We start from the raw sequence: 21,712 nt of genomic DNA on the forward strand, positions 1-21,712 counted from the left end.
TTGATTATATCACTTTGAATTTGTGGGTTTTTTTGTTTGTTTGTTTGTTTTTGCGTTACGCGGGCCTCTCACTGTTGTGGCCTCTCCCGTTGCGGAGCACAGGCTCCGGACACGCAGTCTCAGCGGCCGTGGCTCACGGGCCCAGCCGCTCCGCAGCATGTGGGATCTTCCCGGACCGGGGCACGAACCCATGTCCCCTACATCGGCAGGCGGACTCTCAACCACTGCGCCACCGGGGAAGCCGTGTTTTTTTTTTTAATACGGTTGACTCCTGTTTTTTGTTTTTTGTTTTTTCCACAACTCACACACACACACACACTGTATTTTATTTTCACAAGAGATAAATAAACTGACACCAAGCATTGTAAATGGATGACCGCAACAATGATTGCAATTACCGAACACGAAACACACTCTTACTATGTCATAATATTGACGTTCAGCCCAGTAATCCTCCACTGTAAGGGCTCCTTTACCTTGCAGTGAAAATTGCTTTGTATATTTTTTGCCTCTGAGTCCATGTGGGATTTTTTATTATTATTATTCAAACAGAAAGTCACAAAAATTATAATCATCCTCATCAGTTCACTCAGTCCCGTGTAATTAATCTTTTTTTCATCTTGATCTTTTGTTAGCACTTTTATGAATTCATCAGTTTTCCATTAGAGTTCTGAATTAATTTGCTTTTAAATCACTCTGCCTTGTTTGCTCCTGCCAAGCTATGATCAGCTTCCAACGGTGCCCACCCTCCGTTCTGTTCATCACATCTGCCCTTCCTTTTGCCTCTCTGCCACTGCCTGCTTTTTGGTGCCTTAGCCCCTTTGCCAGCAGGTGGTAGGAGAAGAGAGCCCAGGTGATGAGCACGCTAGGAGAGGGAGTGGTCCGTCACTCTGTGTTCCCGTGCATTGTTGTTTGAGGCAGATAAGCACCATGCTTCCCTCAAGTTTTGCAGGCCAGTCTTTAAGAACCAGGAATTTTATTGTTTGTACCTTTGATTAGAAAAGGAGGAAATTGTTTTGTAAATTTGCATTTATGTTTTGCTTCCTCCCTCAGGAGAAATCCCTCCCTGGTGTGGTGATGGCACTTGTGTGCAATGTATTTGACATGCTTTACCAGCTGGCCAATCTGGAGGAGCCAAGGTAAATAGAAATGTTTACAAAGCTTGAAAGAGAGAAAGGTATTAAAGTTAGGGAACCCAGTAAATGTTCACTTGAAATGTATATTACTTCACATCCCATACTAAGTGACTTTGTTATTAAAACTGTGGTTTGTGTGAAAATAATTAATATTTGAAAAATTTCAGGATAACTCTACGAGTACGAAAGCTTCTGCTCTTGATACCCACTGATCCAGCCATTCAGGAAGCCCTTGATCAACTTGATTCTTTAGGAAGAAAGGTATGAGTATCTTGGATAGTTATTTAACAGGCATGGAAATTTTATATCATGATTCAGTGAAAATGCAGCATGACATCACATTAAGGTCATACGATATCATCTTTCCCATAACACTTCTTTTTTTTCTTTAGAAAAATACCTTTGCTGTAAATAATGATATCAGATTTTAGAACTGGAAGAGCCTTTAGTATCATCTGCTTCCACCTCCTTCATGTTTTGTATTAGGAAACCCAAGTGCAGAGTAGTGAACGGTTTTGGCTAGGGCCAGACTCTAGTTCTGATTGAGTTGAGATATTTTTCTTCTGTTATGATGCCTCTCTGAATGTGGTTGTTGCGTATGTTTGAGTTGCTTGCATAAATGGGTTATCATTTAATATTTTCACAGTTGATATTTAAAGTTCCTTTCGTTTAATGTTTAGAATCTTGTTCCTCAAGAGTTGTGTATATATATATAATGAAATTGTGTTTTATCTATAATATTGTTTGTGTTCTCAGAATAAATTCATTTAGATCAAAGCTGTTAGAACTAAGTTATTTCAGTGATTGTAGTTTAGATGAGCTCATAATCGTGTCACATGTACCTTATGTATTAATTTGAGGAAGAAGAGAACTAATGTAATTAAAAACTATATTACTCATACTAACTAAAAAAATTATCAGAACTACTACACTGCAATCTTATAATTTAATTATCAATGTTTGGTGGTACAAATTTTATTTATTTATTTTAATTAATTATTTTATTTTGGCTGCGAGGGCTCTTCACTGCAGCACGTGGGCTTTCCTAGTTGCAGCACGAGGGCTCTAGAGCGCATGGGCTCAGTAGTTGCGGCACGCAAGCTTAGTTGCGGTATGTGGGATCTTAGTTCCCCAGCCAGGGATCAAACCCGTGCCCCCTGCATTGGGAGCACAGAGTCTTAACCACTGGACCACCAGCGAAGTCTCCTACTGGTACAAATTTTAAAAACATGGGAACAAATTAGGATGACCCCACTAGTGTTGCTTAGAATACAATCCCAGAAGCATTCCTGTAGGATTGGAATGCTGTTGAGCATTTACTGTCTGTGTGATGGAGTTCAGTGCTTTGTTAATAATTAGAGTGATGTGGCTTTGAGGTTAAGTTTTAGAAAATTTCATTGATTTGATTATATTAAAGTTGGAAAAAACATTAGAGTGTGTAGTGATATCTGCTTCTCTTTAATTTGTGCTTTTGAGCTGTATATTCCTTTTTTCTTTCTATTAAACTTAGAAAACATTGCTGTCTGAAACAAGTGCTCAGTCTTCAAAATCTCCATCCCTCTCTTCCAAGCAGCAGCATCAGCCAAGCGCCAGTTCAATTTTAGAAAGTCTGTTTCGATCTTTCGCTCCAGGAATGTCCACCTTCAGAGTGCTCTACAACTTAGAAGTAAGAAACCTCATTTCTTTTTATTTCATTTTAACAGATTCATTTTGGCCTAAAGGTTCATGCTTTCAGATATCAGAAATAAGTAAATAGGTTTCTGTTATTATTGAATGGTTTGTTAAAAAAAAATTAAGTTTTAAAGAGTAAAAAATAGAATATAAATTGAAGTATTTTGTTGTTCTGGACTTTGAAAATGCTCAGTTTTCTTTTTCAGTTTATACCTGTGTGCACTGTTATACTTGCAAAATAGCATGTAAATAAATAATTAGGAAGCGCTATGTATTAAATGTGTCATCATCTTCCTCTGGAAGTTTTGCAAAAGCCTGTGTAACATCAGTTCCTAATCCTCATGCATGCTGACGTTTTAAAAAAGCTCTTGGAATTTGTGGCCGTTAATGAAGCTTTATAAGGAGTTTGTCGGGAGTCACATTAACATTATTATTCCAAGGTTAAAAAGAAGAATTGAAAGAATTTGAACAAAAGAATATTTTTATTACCCTTCTTCCCAGTAGTAGCTTTAAACTAGTAGATGTAGTTCAGTAAACATTTACTAACTGTTTACTGTCTACAAGTCATTGTGGTATTTAAAGGGTCAGAGTTGAAAGGACAAGATAATTGCTCCAAGATCTTAGTAAGACATAGGGGAGGCTGGATAGGCTGAGTCATGAAACGAAAGCAGTAACAAAGCAGTGTGGAGAGTGGCCCACTCTTGGAGGGTGAGGGGCTAGACCCTCAGGCCACTTAAGCTCTGGAGAAAATAGAGCCCTGAATGATTTTGCTTTGCCCTAATATGTTCTATCCAGTCAGTTATTTATTAAGGAACCCAGATCAGTGCCTAAGCAACCTTAATCATCAAATTACCATTTATCTTCAGTAGGTTTTGAATCACAACATAGGTCATAATTGGTAGGAAGGTACCTGCTTGGGCATTTTTTCCAAGTTTTATTTCATCTGACAGTCTAATTTGGAGTATAAAATTACATTCACTCATTTTTATGTTTCACTTATTTATATGGTGGAGCTGTGTTAACATTTCATATTTGCCTTAAAAGAATCATTCTTGTGAAAACATCTGTTGGGTTCAAAAGGAGAAAATATCTAGCAAATATTTTAAAAATAAAATATGTCCTTATTTCTTGCAGACGTTTAAAAATACATACAATATTCTAAAACAGAAAATTACCTAGATATTTTTGGCTAACTCAAGCTTATGAAATTGACATCTTACAATTACTGCCAGATTTGTCATTTGCTTTTGAATGATTGTCTCAGAAAGTTAAGGTATAAATTTTAACACCCACATTTGAGAGCACCCAGAGAAACAGAATGACCCAACAGTGGGTCTAGCTTGTCATTGGCTACCTAGATTGCATTATCTTAGAGCCAAAGGGTTATATAAATTCTCTCCGGTATAATTTTAGGACTTCTGATTAACTGGAAATTCCTCTGATAGGTTTTCTTTTGCTTGACATAAAAAATGTAGAAAACCTAACACTCCCAGAGCACTTATTTTTACAATTACCTGCAAGGTTAATGTCCTTGCATTTCGATCTTTAACTTATGTTTGCCCACTAGGAAAATTCAAAGTGGATATTCCAAATACCCATTCCTTTGGAGAAACCTTCCATCTTCACTAAATTGTCCATTAAACGTGGGGAGTGTGTGCATGTGGCTGCTGACATTCAGGAGGGGTTAGGATAGCAGAGGGTTCCCATTCTCCTTGTGTGATGCTTGTGATCTGAGGCTGGTGAGCCTGTTTCCCAAAGGGCAGCTTAGGAAGAAAGCATCTTCAAACAAAAGTACCACATTAAAAATCTAAGCTCGTAAAACTAATAGGTTCATAGAAGCAGATTTTTTTGAATAGGAGAGGATCTTGAATTACATCTAGATTAAAACCTTGGGGAAACTGCAGCAATGAGCTTTAAATTTTTTTTTAAAATCATTACTAAATAAGCAGTTGTTTACTGGGCAATTGTTTTGTGCCAGTGCTTCTACTAAAGCACCTTAAGCTTGTGTTATCTTACTTACAAACAATCCTCTGGTAAAGGTAATTATTGTCCTCATTTACCGTATGAGAAACCTGAGGCAAAAAAGGAAAATTACATATCTGAGATCTTTCAGCTAGTCGGTGGTAAAACTAGAATGTGAGCCGGATTCGTCGTCTCATACCACAGTATGATTAGTTATGTGAAATAATTCTCTACTATACCAGAATATTTAGTTGAGCTTTCCTTTAGGTGGGTATTGCAGTGTCATTAAAAGGGGCATGGGTATTAGAGTGAGGCACATCTGGACTTGAATTCTAACCATGTGACCTCGGGTGGGAGGTCACTTAACCTCTCAGGTCTCAGTCTTTACCTGTAGTGTAAAATACCTGTGCTGTGCGTAGTGAGATTAAGAGAGAGTGCATGTTAAGTACCTCACCTTATGCCTAGTACTTTGTAGATAGGTGCTCAGTAAATAGGAGTTAGAATCATTATCTGGCAACTCATCCAGCATTTATAATAAATGGGCTGTTTTGTAAGACTTTAGTTTATATACTTTTTCTAGAACACATCAGCGTAACACATAATGTTACCTGCTCTTATCTAAGTCTGGGAGCCTGAGACCTTCACATTTGCTGGTTTCATAAAAAGAAGAATACACCAGCTCTCTTAAAAACAGAAAGATTTTTCATGCTAAGTAAATAGAACTTGGAAAATGTGATTATTTTATTTGTGAAACATCAGCCTCCTTACACTACTGGGGGTAAAAAGAACAGTAGCATTTAAAGAGATTCTGACTCAAATTGTCTGATTGTTTTACTTAGTATAAAGGAGTAATTTCACCTGGAAGTGTTGGGGTGATTAATTGTGCTTATCTTTTTCCAAGGTTCTAAGCTCCAAACTCATGCCAACAGCTGACGATGACATGGCAAGAAACTGTGCAAAATCCTTTTGTGAGAACTTCCTCAAAGCAGGAGGTTTGAGGTTAGAGTTTCGATAGTATGTTATATGGATTGCAGAAAATGAATCTAGTTATTTTAGTTAATTTCTCCTGCCAAGCCTTGCTTATCCTTACAAGGCATTATGACAGTTAAAATAAGGAGTGTTGTTTTAGTCTTTGGGATATTTTAACTCATTTTATGACTTTTGATTATTTGGAAAACTGACAGAAGCATGTCTCTTTCCTCTCTGGTAGTGAGGGAAATTCTCGAGTAGAGGAGAGAAGGCTTACTGTTTCTGTTCATTCCCACATCAGTTTGAGATAAGGTGAATCTGATTGTCGGTAATCTATGTTGTGCAAGGCATTAGTGATGGGGATGCAAAGATATTATCCCTGCCCTTGAGAGCCTCATGGTTTAATAAAGAATAACAAACAGTTATTATAAGTATCAAAACAGAGGCTTATAAAAAGTGCTTTGTGGGGTGGGGAAGAAAGCAGTGGTTAAATGGTTAGATTTGCTTAGGATCATAAGAGTAGGAAATACTTCCCAGAAAGTGACATTTGAGCTAGGAATTGAGCGATGAGTCGCCATTCCCTAGGTAAATAAGGGGAAAAGGGCACTCTAAGCCAGAGGTGGGGTGGGGATGAGTGAAAGCATCATGGACTGTCTTGGGAAGTACAGTTGCCTAGTGAGGCTAGAGCAAAGGATAAAGGAGAGAAATATGTAAAGAGGGGTCACATTGAGGAATTTCAGCTTTATCTTGAAGACCATGGAAAAACAGGAGGTTTCTAACCCAGGAGTTACCTAGAACAGTTACTCTGGCTACAGTGGAGAAGATGGATAGAAGTGGGAGGGAGAGGCTGCAGGCAGGGAGAACTATAGAACTATGACTGTTCCAGAGGAGAGGTGACCGTTTCTAAATATGGGACAGTGTGGTAGAAGGACATATAAGGTGAAATAGGCAAGTCTCTATGACTAGATACAGGGTAGGAACATTTATAACATGGCCTGTGATTTCTAGCTTGGAAGAGTGAGTGAATGGTGAATCTTTAACCCATATGGGAAATAAATATGGAACCAGATGGAGGAAAGTGAGAAAGTCAAGAATCTGATTGCACACGAGGTCCCTGTGAGTCACGTGAAGAGGATGGTTTGGACTTGATGCTCTCGAGAGAAGTGGAGAATGGCACTAGAGGTTCAGGGAGACATCAGTGTGTAAGTAAAGCCTCAGGGCATAAGCAGCTGGCCAAGTGTTGCGTGGCAAGTGTAAGGATGGGAAGCAGAATCAGTAAGTAGAAATCTCTGCTTTATGTTGAGTGAGAAAACGGAGGTGACAGGAGTTTGAAGGGTAGAATAACTGAGGGAAAAGTTTGCTCTTCTGTTTTGATTTTAATTTGTAGAAGACTTGACTCTCATTGTAGGCTGACTAAAAGGGGCCGATGAAAAAGAAAAGAATAAAGATAAAAGAAAGGGGGATGATCAACCGATGGGGCTAAGTTCCACTGCAGTTGGAAGGAGATTTGCTCCAGAAAGAAGTAGGCATGCCATTTCCCCTGGGGGAGGAAGGAGTGAAGACCCACTTGACGTTTGAACAGAGGGTAATTGAAGGAATTCCTGTCTGGAGGCCTTCAGGGGAAGAGAAGTTGGGTGAGACCTTGAGGAGATAAAGGGGGTGGGAAACAGAGAAGTGGAACTAGAAGGTTAAAACTCATTTCAGATCACTCAGGCAGTTACAGAGCTGTGCTAATTAAGGCATTTTACTTCTGGCTTATTTTTGAATGTCAGTTAACATACGTGCCTGCATTGTTCTAAGCACTGGGAACAGAGCAGTGAGTAGATGAAACAAAAATCCATGTCCTCATGAAGCTGACAGTCTGGAACAGAAGACAGACAATAAACGAAGAAGTAAAAGTGTATGTCAGGTGGTGATAAGAGCTGTAGAGAAAAATAAGACAAGGAAGAGTGGATGGAGAGGGTTTCATATCCAGTGGGGTGATCCGGGAAAGCTTCACTGATGGGGTGACATTTTACAAAGATCTGAAGGACGGGAGGGAGCAAGACCTGGAGATACGGGGGAAAGCTGTCCGAAGGAGCATCCAGTGCGAGCCCCCGTGTGGGCGAACCTGGTGCCTGCGAGGCCGACAGGGGTCTAGTGTGGTTGGGGCCAAGTGAGGGGGCAGGGTAGGAAGCATGACGTCACAGAGATACCAGAGGTCCGGTTATGCAGGATCTTACAAGCTACTATGAAGGAAATAGGAAGCCATGGGAGGATTTTGTGCAGAGCAGTTCCATGGTGACCTCCATTTTTAAAGGATCACTCTGGTTGATCTTTTGAGAATAGATTTTGGTGGTGAAACATCAAGAGTAGAATCAGGAAGAACAGTTGGGAAGCTTTTGCAGCAATATAGGTGGTAGTGGATATGAAAAACAAGCTTTGTGGAATACACCAATTCTGGACATGTTTTTGAATTGACAGTTCTACTAGTACCAAGATAGCAGTTGATCGGTGCACTCGAAACCAGTTAGTGAGAAGGAGAACCACCCAGACACTCTGTGTTGGTTGTCTTTTTGGCTAAGGAAGGAGTCTAATTCTAAATGGACGAGGAGGTTTATATGTACTATAGGAAATAATTGTAATAGGAATATGTATGATCCATTTATAGGTAAAGATCTTGTAGAAATTTTAAGTAACTGATAACGTTTATAAACAATCAAATTACTTACAGAAGATTTCCTATAAAAGAAATAGAAGTCTTTAATATCTGCCTTTTTTTTTTCTTTTCTTTGAAGTTTGGTTGTAAATGTCATGCAGAGGGATTCCATCCCATCAGAAGTAGACTATGAAACAAGGCAGGGAGTTTATTCCATCTGCCTACAACTTGCAAGGTGTGTAAATATGTTGTGTTAGTCTCAGAAGGCAATTCTTGACTTTTTCTTCCAAATCCCATCCTTTAAAATAGTATGAAATGACCTTGACTAAGCCTAGCTTTTTGTTTCCTTTTAAGATTTTTACTTGTGGGACAAACATTGCCGACATTATTAGAGGAAGACCTCACCAAAGACGGCATAGAAGCACTTACTTCTCGCCCATTCCGAAATGTCAGCCGGCAGACAAGCAGGCAGATGTCCTTATGTGGTACCCCAGAAAAGTCATCCTACCGACAGCTGTCAGTGTCTGACAGGTCTTCCATTAGGGTTGAGGAAATCATCCCTGCTGCTCGAGTTGCAATACAAGTAAGTGATTTGTGTATTCAAGAAATATTAAGTACCTCCTATTTAGAAGGCACCGGTGGTGGTATGCAGATATAAAAATTACTGACATGAATATTGCCTTCAAGAAGCTTATGGTGAGTAAGAAAGAGATCACTAGTGCAGAAATAACTGTAATTCAGGTAGAAGATATCAGATGTTATAAGAGAACTACAAAGGCAAAGCATTCTACAGGCCATGAGAGGAGGTGGAATAAATTATCTTCATGTGTGGCTATCACGGATGATTTTATGTGGGAGGTGGCATTTGAGCTAGGCCTTCAAGAATAGTAGGGATTCGATATACAGAGATTAGCTTGGAGAGGGGATAGTTGTTCAAGCAAAAGGGAGGGCGTGAGCAGTTAGAGAGAAGGCCAGAGCCTGTGTGGGTGGTCACACAGTGGTTCACATAGGCCAAAACGCAGAATGTGGAAGAGGGGAAACTATGAAAACAAAATTGGTGATGGGTAATTTGAAGCCAGAACATGGAGAGTAGAGTCTCTGTATTACAAGTAGCAGAGGGGTAGTGAAAGTCTTTGAACAGTATGGAAGCATGGAAAAGACTATCTTGTGGATAATCTTAGAAGGAAACGAGTCTCAAAACTGAGACGGGAGGAGGTTATTGAAGTCAGCGGGATGTGTTCAAGTACTGCCTTTTCTCACAACACTCTTTACTTCCTTAGACAATGGAAGTCAGTGATTTCACGTCTACTGTGGCTTGTTTCATGAGATTGTCATGGGCTGCAGCTGCAGGACGGCTTGACCTCGTTGGGAGTAGCCAACCAATTAAAGAAAGTAATTCTCTGTTTCCTGCTGGAATTCGAAACAGGCTCAGCAGTTCAGGTACTGATTAAAAAGGATAAAGTAATTAGAATATTGGGCAGGAAGTAGCTGTAAGAATCATCTTTGTATAGGTTGCTCAGAGTCACAGAAAGGAGAAAGCGTTTTCTCTTGTTTGTTTGTTTTTTTTTTGCGGCACGCAGGCCTCTCACTGCTGTGGCCTCTCCCGCCGCGGAGCACAGGCTCCAGATGCGCAGGCCCAGCGGCCACGGCTCATGGGCCCAGCCGCTCTGCGGCACGTGGGATCCCCCTGGACCGGGGCACGAACCTGTGTCCCCTGCATCGGCAGGCGGACTCCCAACCACTGCGCCACCAGGGAAGCCCTTCTCTTGTTTTTGAGCATAAGGTAAAACTAAATGTTTCTGAACATCAAGCTAAACACTCTAGATTTGTGCACATTCAAATGTGCATGTATGCATATGCATACTTCATTTATGTATGTCATACTAAGAGAAAAAAAAAAAGGTTATAAATACAGAATATAGAGAAACCAAGCAGAGTTTTAGCTTGCTGAGTGTAAAAGTGTAGTGAGGCCAATAATTGTGGCTGTAATAAAAATTCATCTAGAATTTTTACCTGGAAAAATCGTTTTCTTGGTTTGGCCTGTTATTTTCTGTTAGGCCTTTATAAATAGCTTTATTTCTCAGCTTCATTTGGTTTCCCTGCTCAATCTATGTGTGTGGATATATAAACTGTATGACATACACACAGTAAAGGGCAGAAATGCCAAATATGTAGGATTTTTAGGGTTTTTACATATATGTAACCCATCTAAATCAAGATAAGGAACATTTCTAATATCCCAGGACTCCCACATGCCTCCAAAATTGCAATGTTCTTACTTCTGTCACCTGAAACTAGTTTTGCCTCATAAACATTTTTTTTTTTTTTTTTTTTTTTTCTGGTACGTGGGCCTCTCACTGTTGTGGCCTCTCCTGTTGCGGAGCACAGGCTCTGGATGCGCAGGCTCAGCGGCCATGGCTCACAGGCCCAGCTGCTCCGCGGCATGTGGGATCTTCCCGGACCGGGGCACGAACCCATGTCCCCTGCATCAGCAGGCGGACTCTCAACCACTGCGCCACCAGGGAAGCCCATAAACATATTTTTTAATGGTTCCAAATGTGTTTTAAGTACAAAGCAATGAGGTTCAAATCAAGTGACTAAGTCTCTCTTGTTTCTTAGCCTAAAGTGTCTTCTTGAACTCTTTACTTTCACTTGAGGATTATGGGACTCATTAAAGGATATTATAATCTCAGGGGTCCTGTGGGATCCACAGTAACCTTCTGCTTGCCTGTTTCCAGGAAGCAATTGCAGCTCTGGAAGTGAAGGGGACCCGGTAGCCCTGCACGCAGGCATCTGTGTGCGACAACAGTCCGTGTCCACCAAAGACTCACTGATTGCTGGAGAGGCTTTGTCTCTTCTTGTTACGTGCTTGCAGCTTCGGAGCCAACAACTGGGTATGCAGGAGGCTTACTCTTTTAGTAAAAGGCCAGGTTTCTGTTAGGAATTATTTCTATCCCTTCATAGATAAGGTCATGTTAATACAAATGGCAAAGGGGAAAGTTGGCATGTGGAATAGGTAAGAATAGTGCTAGAGTACTTAAATTCTGAACAAGTATTTATTGAGCACCTTCTATATACAGGGTTCCACAGTAGATGTTACAGGGCAGTATGTCTGCTTTCCGGGAGCTTACCATCTAGTGGAGGAATTAAAACAACCCAAAGTTGTATGTCATAAACTATAGAAGTAGAATTATATATCAATTCCTAAACTGGTGATGACTCCAGTATCAAAAATCATGAAACTTAAGATTTGCCCTTTTGTCTTTATTGTTGGTTTTGGCAAACTAGGGCTGTTGCTAATCATACTTTTAACATTAGACACCTCAGGGCTCAGTCCCTCATCTCTGTCTGCACTCATTCTCGCCACATAATCACATCCACGTTCACAGCCTTAAATTCCCTCTGTGTGCTGATAACACTTAAATTTGACTCTACGGCCTGGACCGCTCCCCTGACTTCTCCACTTAGATATCAGATAGACTTCCCAAACTTAACATGTCCAGAACTGAACTACTGGTCTGGCCCATAACGCCCAAGAGATTTCCCATCTGAATTGATAGCAGTTTTATTCTTGGAGACATCCTTGATTCCTTTTTTTCACACCCTTCTAATCGGTCAGCACATCCTTCTTCAAATTCTATCTAGATTCCACCCCTTAGACCACCTTCGCTGTTAGCACCCTCTGACCTGTCATCATCTCTTACTTGGATTATAGCAGTAGTGCCCTGACTAATCTCCCTGCTTCTACCCTTGCAGTTTATTCTCCACACAGTAACCAGAATGGACCTTCTAAACTGTAAGTCAGATTGTATCACTCCTCTGTTTAAAACCTTGCAGTGGCCTCTCGGTTCACACTGAGTGAAAGCCAGGTCTTTCCTAAGGCCTGACACCATCCACCCCCGTGACACCTGTGTGCCTTCACCTTCTCCCGCTCTCCCCTCACGCACCGTGCTTCAGCCACCCTGGCTTCCTGCCTGTTCCCTGACACTCAGGCACATTCCTGCCTCGGGACCCTTGCACTGCCTGTTCCTAATTCCTGGTATGTTCTTCCTCTGCCTTTTTTAAAGAAATCGCAACCCTTCTCTCACCCACCATCACCTAAACTCTTTATTATTTTTCTATATCTCTTGTCACTTTATAGCATACAATAGAATTTCTCTGCTTACTGTGTTTATTGTCATTATCCCCTCCCCAACTAGATGGTAAGCTCCGTTAAGAACAGAGACTTCTGTTCATTTTGTTCCCTACTGAATCCTTAGCACCCAAACACTGTGTGATGTGTAGTAGGCCCTCAATAAATACTTATTCAGGGATGAGGTCTTAACAGCTCCACTTTAAAAAATTATACCAACACATCAGAGCCCTATTCTTCACCATTACTACTGATTCAGACTGCCTGTTCATAGAATTGGTGATCATTATGTATTTAGTATAACATCCAAACTCATCATATAAGATGTCAAGATAAACATATAGAAAAAGTTAGATGTTTATGGGACAGTTCAGTAATATCAGAAATGATTTACTTTGAGCAGAAATGCTTTTAAAGGCTTATATATGAAAGTAATTCATTATGAAATGCTTTTGAGCGTATACCATACTTTTAGTTCGATTTTCCTGCAATTGTTTAATTATAGAGATATTTTCAAATCAAGATGAAAAAATTATAACTTCAAGCTTTTTTATCATTTGTAAGTTTATTGTGGGGTACATTTTATAGTTCACAAGTATTGACAGTTTTATCAAGGCAAGACATTTATTCTGTAACTGGTGTGCACACGGCATCATGAAAAATGTCCGGGTGTGAAGATGACCAAGACACAGTCCTGCTTTTGAGCACCTTGGGCTCTCGTGGGATAGACTCAGAGACGTGGGTGCAGCTGTGGAGGCACTGAATTTGATTCTGTGTGGAAGAAGAGATGATTTCTAAGATAGTTAAGCTTAAGAAATTATTCAAAATTTTTGAAATTTTGAAAATGCATTTCCTAACTTATTTTCCTCCCCTGCTCCCATTATCTTTATTCTTATTATTAGCATCTTTCTATAACTTGCCCTGTGTTGCTGATTTTATCATTGATATTCTACTTGGATCACCAAGTGCTGAGGTAAGGATTTTTTACTTTATAAAAAGCCCCTTTGGTCCTATTCTGCGTGGGCTCTCTGGATACCTGTGACATGGTGGGGAGTATAGAAGGGATGGTGTTTAGTCCTCTCGGGGAATCAGACAAAGAGGCCGCAGAGCCCTCTGAAAGCAAAGTGACCATTGTACTGTTGCCCTCCTTTCTGTTCCATATTTCACTGAAAGTCAAGAGACTAGTGCTATGATTAACTTGTGTTTGTTTATAAAAAAAATCTTACAGCCAGTGTTCAGTATCCATAGCTGGCCAAGGCAGCTAGCATTAAGCATTAACAAGTTGGTCAAAATCAAGAAAGACCCAACCTCAAGCCATGAACTTTCATTAGATTTTATAATCCTCATTTTTGTATATGACCTTGAAAGTTAACTTTGAGGCACTTGCAGAAGAGTGTTTGCCTTATTTTCATTTACATTAAATTATAAACCTATTGATGAGAGTACAGTACTAGAATAATTTGGGAAATTAGTTCCCAGACTACACTTGTTTTAAATTAGCCCTAGTTTATTCAATGTAAACTTTACCATTAAAGATTGAAATACTCAAACCCTTACAGCATCCTTCACAGGTGGACTTTGGAAGAAAATAATTTTTTAAGCAGTCTGTAAGTGTTGGTTGATGTACTTCCTTTGCCACTAAAAATGTAATTTCAGATTCGCCGTGTTGCCTGTGATCAACTGTATACTCTTAGTCAGACAGATACTTCGGCCCATCCAGATGTGCAAAAGCCAAATCAGTTTCTCCTAGGTGTGATTCTCACTGCTCAGCTGCCTCTCTGGTCCCCAACTAGTATTATGCGAGGAGTCAATCAGAGGTACGTAAAGATGAAAAAGTTCACGTCATACAGAAAGAGAATAATGATTTGTGTACTGCTCCCCCAGAGTCCACAGTGCATGATTGAGATGAGGGACTTTCTCCTTTCCTCTTCCAACATTTGTACCCTGAAAGAGGGCATTTCAGGTTTTCTCCCCATTCAGGACAGAAGAGTTAGAAGAAACATTACCAGGCTTTCTTCCTCTCAAGCACCCCAACTCCCACCTCCACTCCTCTTGGTCCCCCTACCCCAGAGAGAAAGAGGACTCACCTGGTGGTTGAGAAGCTGCATGATTCAAGCCAGATCACTGTGTAAAGGTCGCACTGCCCATGTCCACTTGTACCTCACTTTCTTAGCTCAGCCTGCTTCATAACTCCATGTCTAGAGGTACTAGGGTATCCTTCTAGCTTGCTTTCTTGATTTTATACATGCCTGGGCATGGAAGAAGGCTTGAGGTCCAGGCTCAGAGAATGACTTGAGTAAATCCATTCTGCCTGTCCCATCTTGTCTCCTTAGGCAAGCCTGCATGTAGGGGTGCCCCAGTGTAGGCCCAGGCTGGGAGATCAGAGATCCCACACTGACCTCAAGTTTAAGCCAGTTTCTCTAATTCAGCGAGCCCTTGCTCTGGGGCTTAGAAGGTGCCACAGAGACTTGTGAAATCAATATGTATATGCTTTACAAATTAGAGCCCTTAGAGGGAAGAAACGTTAGGACTACTCTAAACCCCTAACATATAAGCATCCAAACTTGGGCTTTTTTTTTTTTTTTTTTAGTGTGGTAACATATACATAACGGAATGTTTAACATTTTTACCATTTTTAAGTGTACAGCTCAGTGGCATTAAGTGTATTTACAGTTTTGTGCAACCATCTCCATCATCCATCTCCAAAACTTTTTTAGCATCCTAAACTGAAACTATGTACCCAGTAAGAAGTCATTAGATAAAAGACTGATAAAGTTGACTCCATAAAAATTAAAATTTTCTATGTGGAAAAAAATGCCGTAGAGTCAAAAGTCAGTTAAACGGACTAAATAGATTTATAACGTATATGACAGATAGAAGGCCAGTTTTGCTAATATATGTGAAGAGCTGTTATAAACCACAAAAGACCAATAGAAAAATGGACAAAGGAAATGAAGAGAGATAGTTCAAAGACAATCATGGAGATGATTTTTTTTTTTCAGATTTGCTAGATTTTTTTTTTTTACTGCGGCAAAATGTGCATAACATAAAATTTAGCGTTTTAACCATTTTGGGGGTATAACTTAGTGACATTAAGTACATATACATTATTGTGCAATCACCACCACTGTCCATTTCCAGAACTTTTTTGTCATCCCAAACTGAAACTCTGTTCCCATTAAACAGTAACTCCCCATTCATTTCTCTCCTCCCTCAAGGCACTGGCAACCACCGTTCTACTTTGTCTCTATGAATTTGACTATTCTAGGTACCTCGTAAAAGTGGAATCATACAATATTTGTCCTTTGTGTCTAGCTTATTTCACGTAGCATAATATTTTCAGGGTTCGTCCATGTCACAGCATGGGTCAGGGTTTCATTTCTATTTAGACTGAATGTATGTATATATCATGCTTTGTTTATCCATTCACCCATAGATGGACATTTGGTTTCCACCTTTTAGCTAGTATGAATAATGCCACTATGAACATGAGTATACAAATATCAATTTGAGTCCTGCTTTCAGTTTTTTGGGGTATATGCCCAGAAGTAGAAATGCTGGGTCATATGGCAATTGTATGCTTGATTTTTCTGAGGAACCACCATACTGTTTCCACAGTGGCTGTACCATTTTACATTCCCACCAGCAATGTGTAAGGGTTCCATATTCTCCACATCCTTGCCAACACTTGTTTTCTGTTTGCTTTTGTTACTAACTATCCTGATGGGTGTGATGTGCATCTCAGGGTTTTGATTTGCATTTCCCTAATGATTAGTGATTTTGAGTATCTCATTGTGCTTATTTGGCCATTTGTATATCTTCTTTGGAGAAATGTCTATTCAAGTCTTTTCCTCATTTTTTTTTAAATTTATTTTTATTTTATTTATTTTTTGGCTGCATTGGGTCTTAGTTGCAGCATGCGGGATCTTTCGTTGTGGTGCACAGGCTTCTCTCTAGTTGTGGCATGCGGGTTTTCTCTTTCTAGTTGTGGCCCGCAGGCTCCAGAGCGCGTGGGCTCTGTAGTTCATGGCACATGGGCTTAGTTGCCCTGTGGCATGTGGGATCTTAGTTCCCTGACCAGGGATCAAACCCGCATCCCCTGCATTGGAAGACGGATTCTTTACCACTGGACCACCAGGGAAGTCCCCCATTTCCTCATTTTTAAGTTAGGTTGTCTGTTTTTTGTTGTTCTTTATATATTTTGGATATTAATCCCTTATCATATACATGATTTGCAAACATTTTCTCCCATTCTGTGGGATTTCTTTCACTCCCTTGATAGTGTCCTGTGATGTGCAAAAAGTATTTAATTTTAATGAAGTCCAGTTTCTCTGTTTTATGTTGTTGCCTGGGCTTTTGGTGTCATATCCAAGAAATCACTGACAGATCCAATGTCAGGAAGTTTCTCCCCTGGTTTTTTTCAGGGTTTTATTGGTTTAGCTGTGAGATTTAGGTTTTTGGTCCACTTTGAGTTGTTTTGTGTATGATGTGAAGTAAGGGTCCAACTTTATTCTTTTCCATGTGAATATACAGTTATCTCAGCACCATTTTTTTGAAGACTGTCCTTTCCCCACTGAATGGTTTTGACATTTCTGTTGAAAATCATTTGAAAAAAAAAAATATATATATATATTATATATTTACACACATACATAGATGCATGCATACATGTTTATTTCTGAGCTCTTTATTCCTATTCCTTGATCTATATGTCTGGCTTTATGCCAGTACCTCCCTGTTTTGATTGCTGTAGCATTGTAGTAAGCTTGAGGTCAGGAAGTGTGAGTCCTCCAATTTTGTTCTTCTCTCTCAGAATTGTTTTGGCTCTTTGGGGGTCCCCTTGAGATTCCATATGAATTTCAGGATGGGTTTTTCTGTTTCTGTGAAAGACATCATTGATATTTTAATGGAGATTGCATTGAATCTGTAGATCATTTTGGATATTGGCATCTTAACAAGATTTAGTCTTCTGATCCACAAGCATAAGATATCTTTAGATTTATTTAAGTCTTCTTTCATTTCTTTCAGCATTGTTTGTAGTTTTCACTGTACAAGTCTTTTGCTCCCTTGGTTTAGTTGATTCCTAAGTATTTTATTCTTTTTGTTGCTATTATAAGTGGAATTGTTGTCTTTCTTTTTTCATATTCTTTGTTCATTGTTAGTATATAGAAATGAAACTGATTTTTATGTACAGATTTTTTATCTTTGTAACTTTGCTGAATTCGTTTATTGTAACAGTTTTTTTTGTGAACTCTTTAGGGTTTTCATATATAAAATCATGTCATCTGCAAACAGATCATTTTATTTCTGTCTTTCCAATTTAGATGTCTTTTATTTCTTACTCTTGCCTAATTGCTCTGCTTAGAACTTTTAATACTATGTTAAATAGAAGTAGTGAAAGTAGGCATCCTTGTTCCTGATGGTGGGGGAAAGCTTCCAGTCTTTCACCATTGAGCATGATAGTATCTGTGGGGCTTTCATATATGGCCTTTATTGGATTGAGGTAGTTTTCTTACTCTCCTGGTTTGTTTAGTGTTTTATCATGAAAGGGCATTAAATTTTGTCAATTTTTTTTACCTATGTCAGTTGAGGTGATCATGGGTTTTTCTCCTTCATTCTGTTAATGTAGTATATTCATTGATTGATTTTCGTATTTTGAATCATCCTTGCATTCCGGGTATCAGTCTCACTTGTTCATGGTGTTAAATCCTTTAAATGTACTGTTGAGTTAGGTTTGCTGGAAGTGTACCCTCCTCTTCAGTTTTTTGGAAAGAGTTTGAGAAGGGTTGGTATTGATTCTTCTTTAACTGTTGGGTAATACTCACCAGTGAAGCCATCTGGTCCAGGGCTTTTCTTTGTTGGGAGGTTTTTGATTGATTCAATCTTCTTGCTAGTGATAGCAAGCAATCACTATTTCTTCCTGATTTAATCTTCCAAAGTGTTATGTTTCTAGGAATTTGTCCATTTCGTCTGGGATATCCAATTTGTTTGGTGTACACTTGCTCATATACTATCTTATAAATTGGTAGTAGTGTCCTCACTCATTTCTGATTTTATTAATTTGAGTCTTCTCTCTTTTTTTGAGTCATTTTGTTAATCTTTTTGAAGAACCAGCTTTTGCTTTTGTAGATTTTGTGTATCGTTTTCCTATTCTCTATTTATCTTCACTCTAATTCTTAATATTTTCTTCCTTCTACTAGCTTTAGATTTGATTTGTTCTTCTTTTCCTAGTTCCTTAAGGTGTAAAATTAGGTGGTTGATTTGAGATCATTCTTCCTTTTTAATGTAAGCACATACAGGAATAAACTTCCCTAGTAGCACTGTTTTCAAAAGCTACATCCCATAACTTTTGGTATGTTGTGTTTTCATTTTTATCTGTCACAAGATCTTTTCTAATTTTCCTTGTGATTTCTTCTCCAATCTGTCCCTGACTTTTTTTTTTAAATACCTATATTTTCTAATTGTAAGTTATATAATCTTCAGAATTTTTTTGAAGTGAGTTATATTATCAGTTTGCAAGTCTTCATTTCAGGATTCAATGTTTGTTTCAACCTTGATTATCTTCTCACACACTCTCATATATGGAGGTTCCTGGCCCACATGTCTAAGTCTCAACTTAAATATTATTTTGAAGCATCTAGCCTATTTTAATGTTATAAATTCATAAATAACAAAGAAGTTAAGATTCTTGTTTCTGAGATGAGATCATTGTGAGTGATTTATAAAACTTAAAAATTTAACTAAAACTTACAATTAGTTTAACTAAAACTTGCAAACCTGCAGTTGACCGTTAAGATTTAACCTAAATTAGATAGACATTAGCTGTGTATTTCTGGTCATGAAAAGTAAGTCTTTAGTGATGTAAAGCCAGAATTTCAGGGAATGATTTTTCCCTGATAAAGGCATGTGGATTAAAAGTTATAGAAACTTCTTTTTTTGCCCTTGTACATTTTTTACTTTAGTATTCCAATTTTTCCTAGCTCAAGTTTCCTAAAATCAGATAATCCTTTTATTAACTAGTTAGATCAGTGCTTCTTTAGTTTAAATGTGTAAGCCATTTTTTAAGTAGTAAGCTGTTGTGCTTCTACTTGTTGTAAGAGTCAGATTATTTAACATAACTAACCATTAACAGTTTGATTTGTTATTAAGTTCCTCTAAACTTTGGGAAAGAAACAGAAAGCATTAAATGAATTTTTTAACATACACTCTCAGAGAAGCTCTTGAATGTAAAGCATTTAATTTTACACAATATTGGGTCTTTTAATTATGTGTTTTTATAATTTGAAAATTGCATTTCACAACTTTTTAATGTCCAAGTTTGGTACATATTTTCCCATAATAATAGTAGTGATGATAATTGCAGTTATCACGGGCTGATTATGTGCCACACAGTATGCTAAATTCTTTGCATACGTTTATCATTTAATCCTCACAATGGCCAAATGAGTTTGGCAGTTTTATTATCCCCACTTTTTTAATAATCGTAGTTCTTGGTTCATTATGTAGTCTCATCATTAGTGCATTCTTGAGCCCTTTATGTTTGTGTATATGTGTGCACATTTATTTCTAATGCTCTAGTAAGCATTTTAGAAATCAGAAAACTGAGACAACTGAAATAAATTGTCCCTGGACACCCAGCTGTAAGTAGTGGAGCCAGGATTAAAAGTAAGGTCCGCCTGACTTTAAAACCTGTGCTCTTCACTTCTGTAATTGCAGAAAAAGCTTCATTGATCATCCTAGATAAAAGAATTTACCTTTTTCTTATTTTATCCACTTTATTTTGCTTCTTAGCACTTATCACCAATTGACATATGTATGTATTTTTCATCTGTTGCCTGTCTCCTTTGTTCACTGTTCCCCTAAAACAGTTCCAAGCATATAGTAGGTGCTTAGTGTGTATCAGTTGATATTTGAACAAATTAATCAATGCATTATGTATGCAGTCAGTGTGTACATCATTACATAATGTGATAGATTTAGTAAGTTTTCTCTCTTTACACTATTATTCCTACACTATATCTGTATAAGTAAAATCACTAGTGTGTGTCTTGCTAAAATACTGAAGTTGAATTGATGTAGTTATTTTATGCTTAGGAAAATTCTCTTATTCAGTTGTTTTATGAACTTATTCTTACAAGGAAAATATTTTTTTATTCTCAAATCAGCCTTTTTTTAATAACTGAAATCTGTTTTTTAGACTGTTATCCCAGTGCATGGAGTATTTTGATCTGAGGTGCCAATTATTAGATGATCTGACAAGTAAGTAGATGTCTAACTTTGATTTACGTTGGGGGAGGGGTTGGGAAGGACTAGAAAAGAAAGACAGACATTTCTAAATCTGACTTAATGTATCTCAGATATAAATAACATTAAAATTATTGTTTGAAGTTGAATTTTATTTTCTTGGAAATAGCATGTAAACCCATGTACCAGTTATCTCTTCTGCTATTATATACCCAGCCATTAATGTGTTAGAAGATTTGTTGATTTTAAAAATTGTCAAAGGCTCATATTTTAATTACACTGATACAGAACTATTAAGAAGAGTCTTTCCGTTTTAGTCAATTCTGACAGTTTTGAAGGTTTGAAGGAAAGAGGGAATCTGCTGAGATATGTTGATAGTAATAGAAGTGAGTGATAGAAGTCAGGTAATTGTTTAGTGTTAGGTGTTTGCAATATCATTGTTACAAACTCTTTTGTTAGAGTGTTTAGATTTTAATCATCTGTACTTACTCTTATATAATGCAAAGGTTTGTTGGAGTCCTCTATGCAAATTTCAGTTGTTCCAGTCAAGAGTTCGTTAGTTTATTCCTTGTTCTTTACACAAAGTTTATAGGAAAGATTTGCTTCTGCCTATAGGAAATAAATAAAATGAAAGTCGGGATCAACAAAAATGTTAATTGGAAAAGAATGTCAAGACCAGGAGGTAAAAAAAAAAACAAAAACCTTGTGTATGTGCAGGCTGAAAAGCCCCACACAGTCAGAATGAGGTTTTGAGGAGGACCAAGGTAAAAAGGAAACCTCATTTGTTTGTTTGTTCTCAGTACCCTAGAGGAAGAAACAGAATGGCTTCTCAAAAGAAACAGATCTTTTCCCCAGCACTCAAACCTAAAAGAAACTTCACGCAAAGGCCTTCATGTAATGGACACATAAAGACAGTGACTAAGAAGCCTCACCAGCATCTCTAAGGCAGATGCCTTCCTG

General features: G+C 38.4%; 1 protein-coding gene across 6 annotated transcripts in view; it reads left to right on the plus strand.

Moving 5' to 3' along the window:
* USP24 (ubiquitin specific peptidase 24) overlaps positions 1-21,712 on the plus strand; it is a 150,876-nt gene that overhangs the window by 83,652 nt on the left and 45,512 nt on the right. For 5 of the 6 annotated variants that reach the window (XM_029229986.1, XM_029229988.1, XM_029229987.1 and 2 more), the window contains 11 exons: positions 1,054-1,139; positions 1,304-1,397; positions 2,647-2,802; positions 5,671-5,768; positions 8,516-8,611; positions 8,731-8,959; positions 9,657-9,816; positions 11,115-11,270; positions 13,411-13,481; positions 14,165-14,325; positions 20,706-20,767. In XM_029229986.1, coding sequence (XP_029085819.1) covers positions 1,054-1,139; positions 1,304-1,397; positions 2,647-2,802; positions 5,671-5,768; positions 8,516-8,611; positions 8,731-8,959; positions 9,657-9,816; positions 11,115-11,270; positions 13,411-13,481; positions 14,165-14,325; positions 20,706-20,767 — 1,369 coding nt within the window. The remainder of the gene's footprint in view (positions 1-1,053; positions 1,140-1,303; positions 1,398-2,646; positions 2,803-5,670; positions 5,769-8,515; positions 8,612-8,730; positions 8,960-9,656; positions 9,817-11,114; positions 11,271-13,410; positions 13,482-14,164; positions 14,326-20,705; positions 20,768-21,712) is intronic. The other variant, XM_029229991.1, reaches the window with a different exon arrangement.

Source organism: Monodon monoceros, unplaced genomic scaffold (assembly GCF_005190385.1).
Source record: "Monodon monoceros isolate NGI ecotype Baffin Bay Population unplaced genomic scaffold, NGI_Narwhal_1 Super_Scaffold_18, whole genome shotgun sequence".
NCBI lineage: Eukaryota > Metazoa > Chordata > Mammalia > Artiodactyla > Monodontidae > Monodon > Monodon monoceros.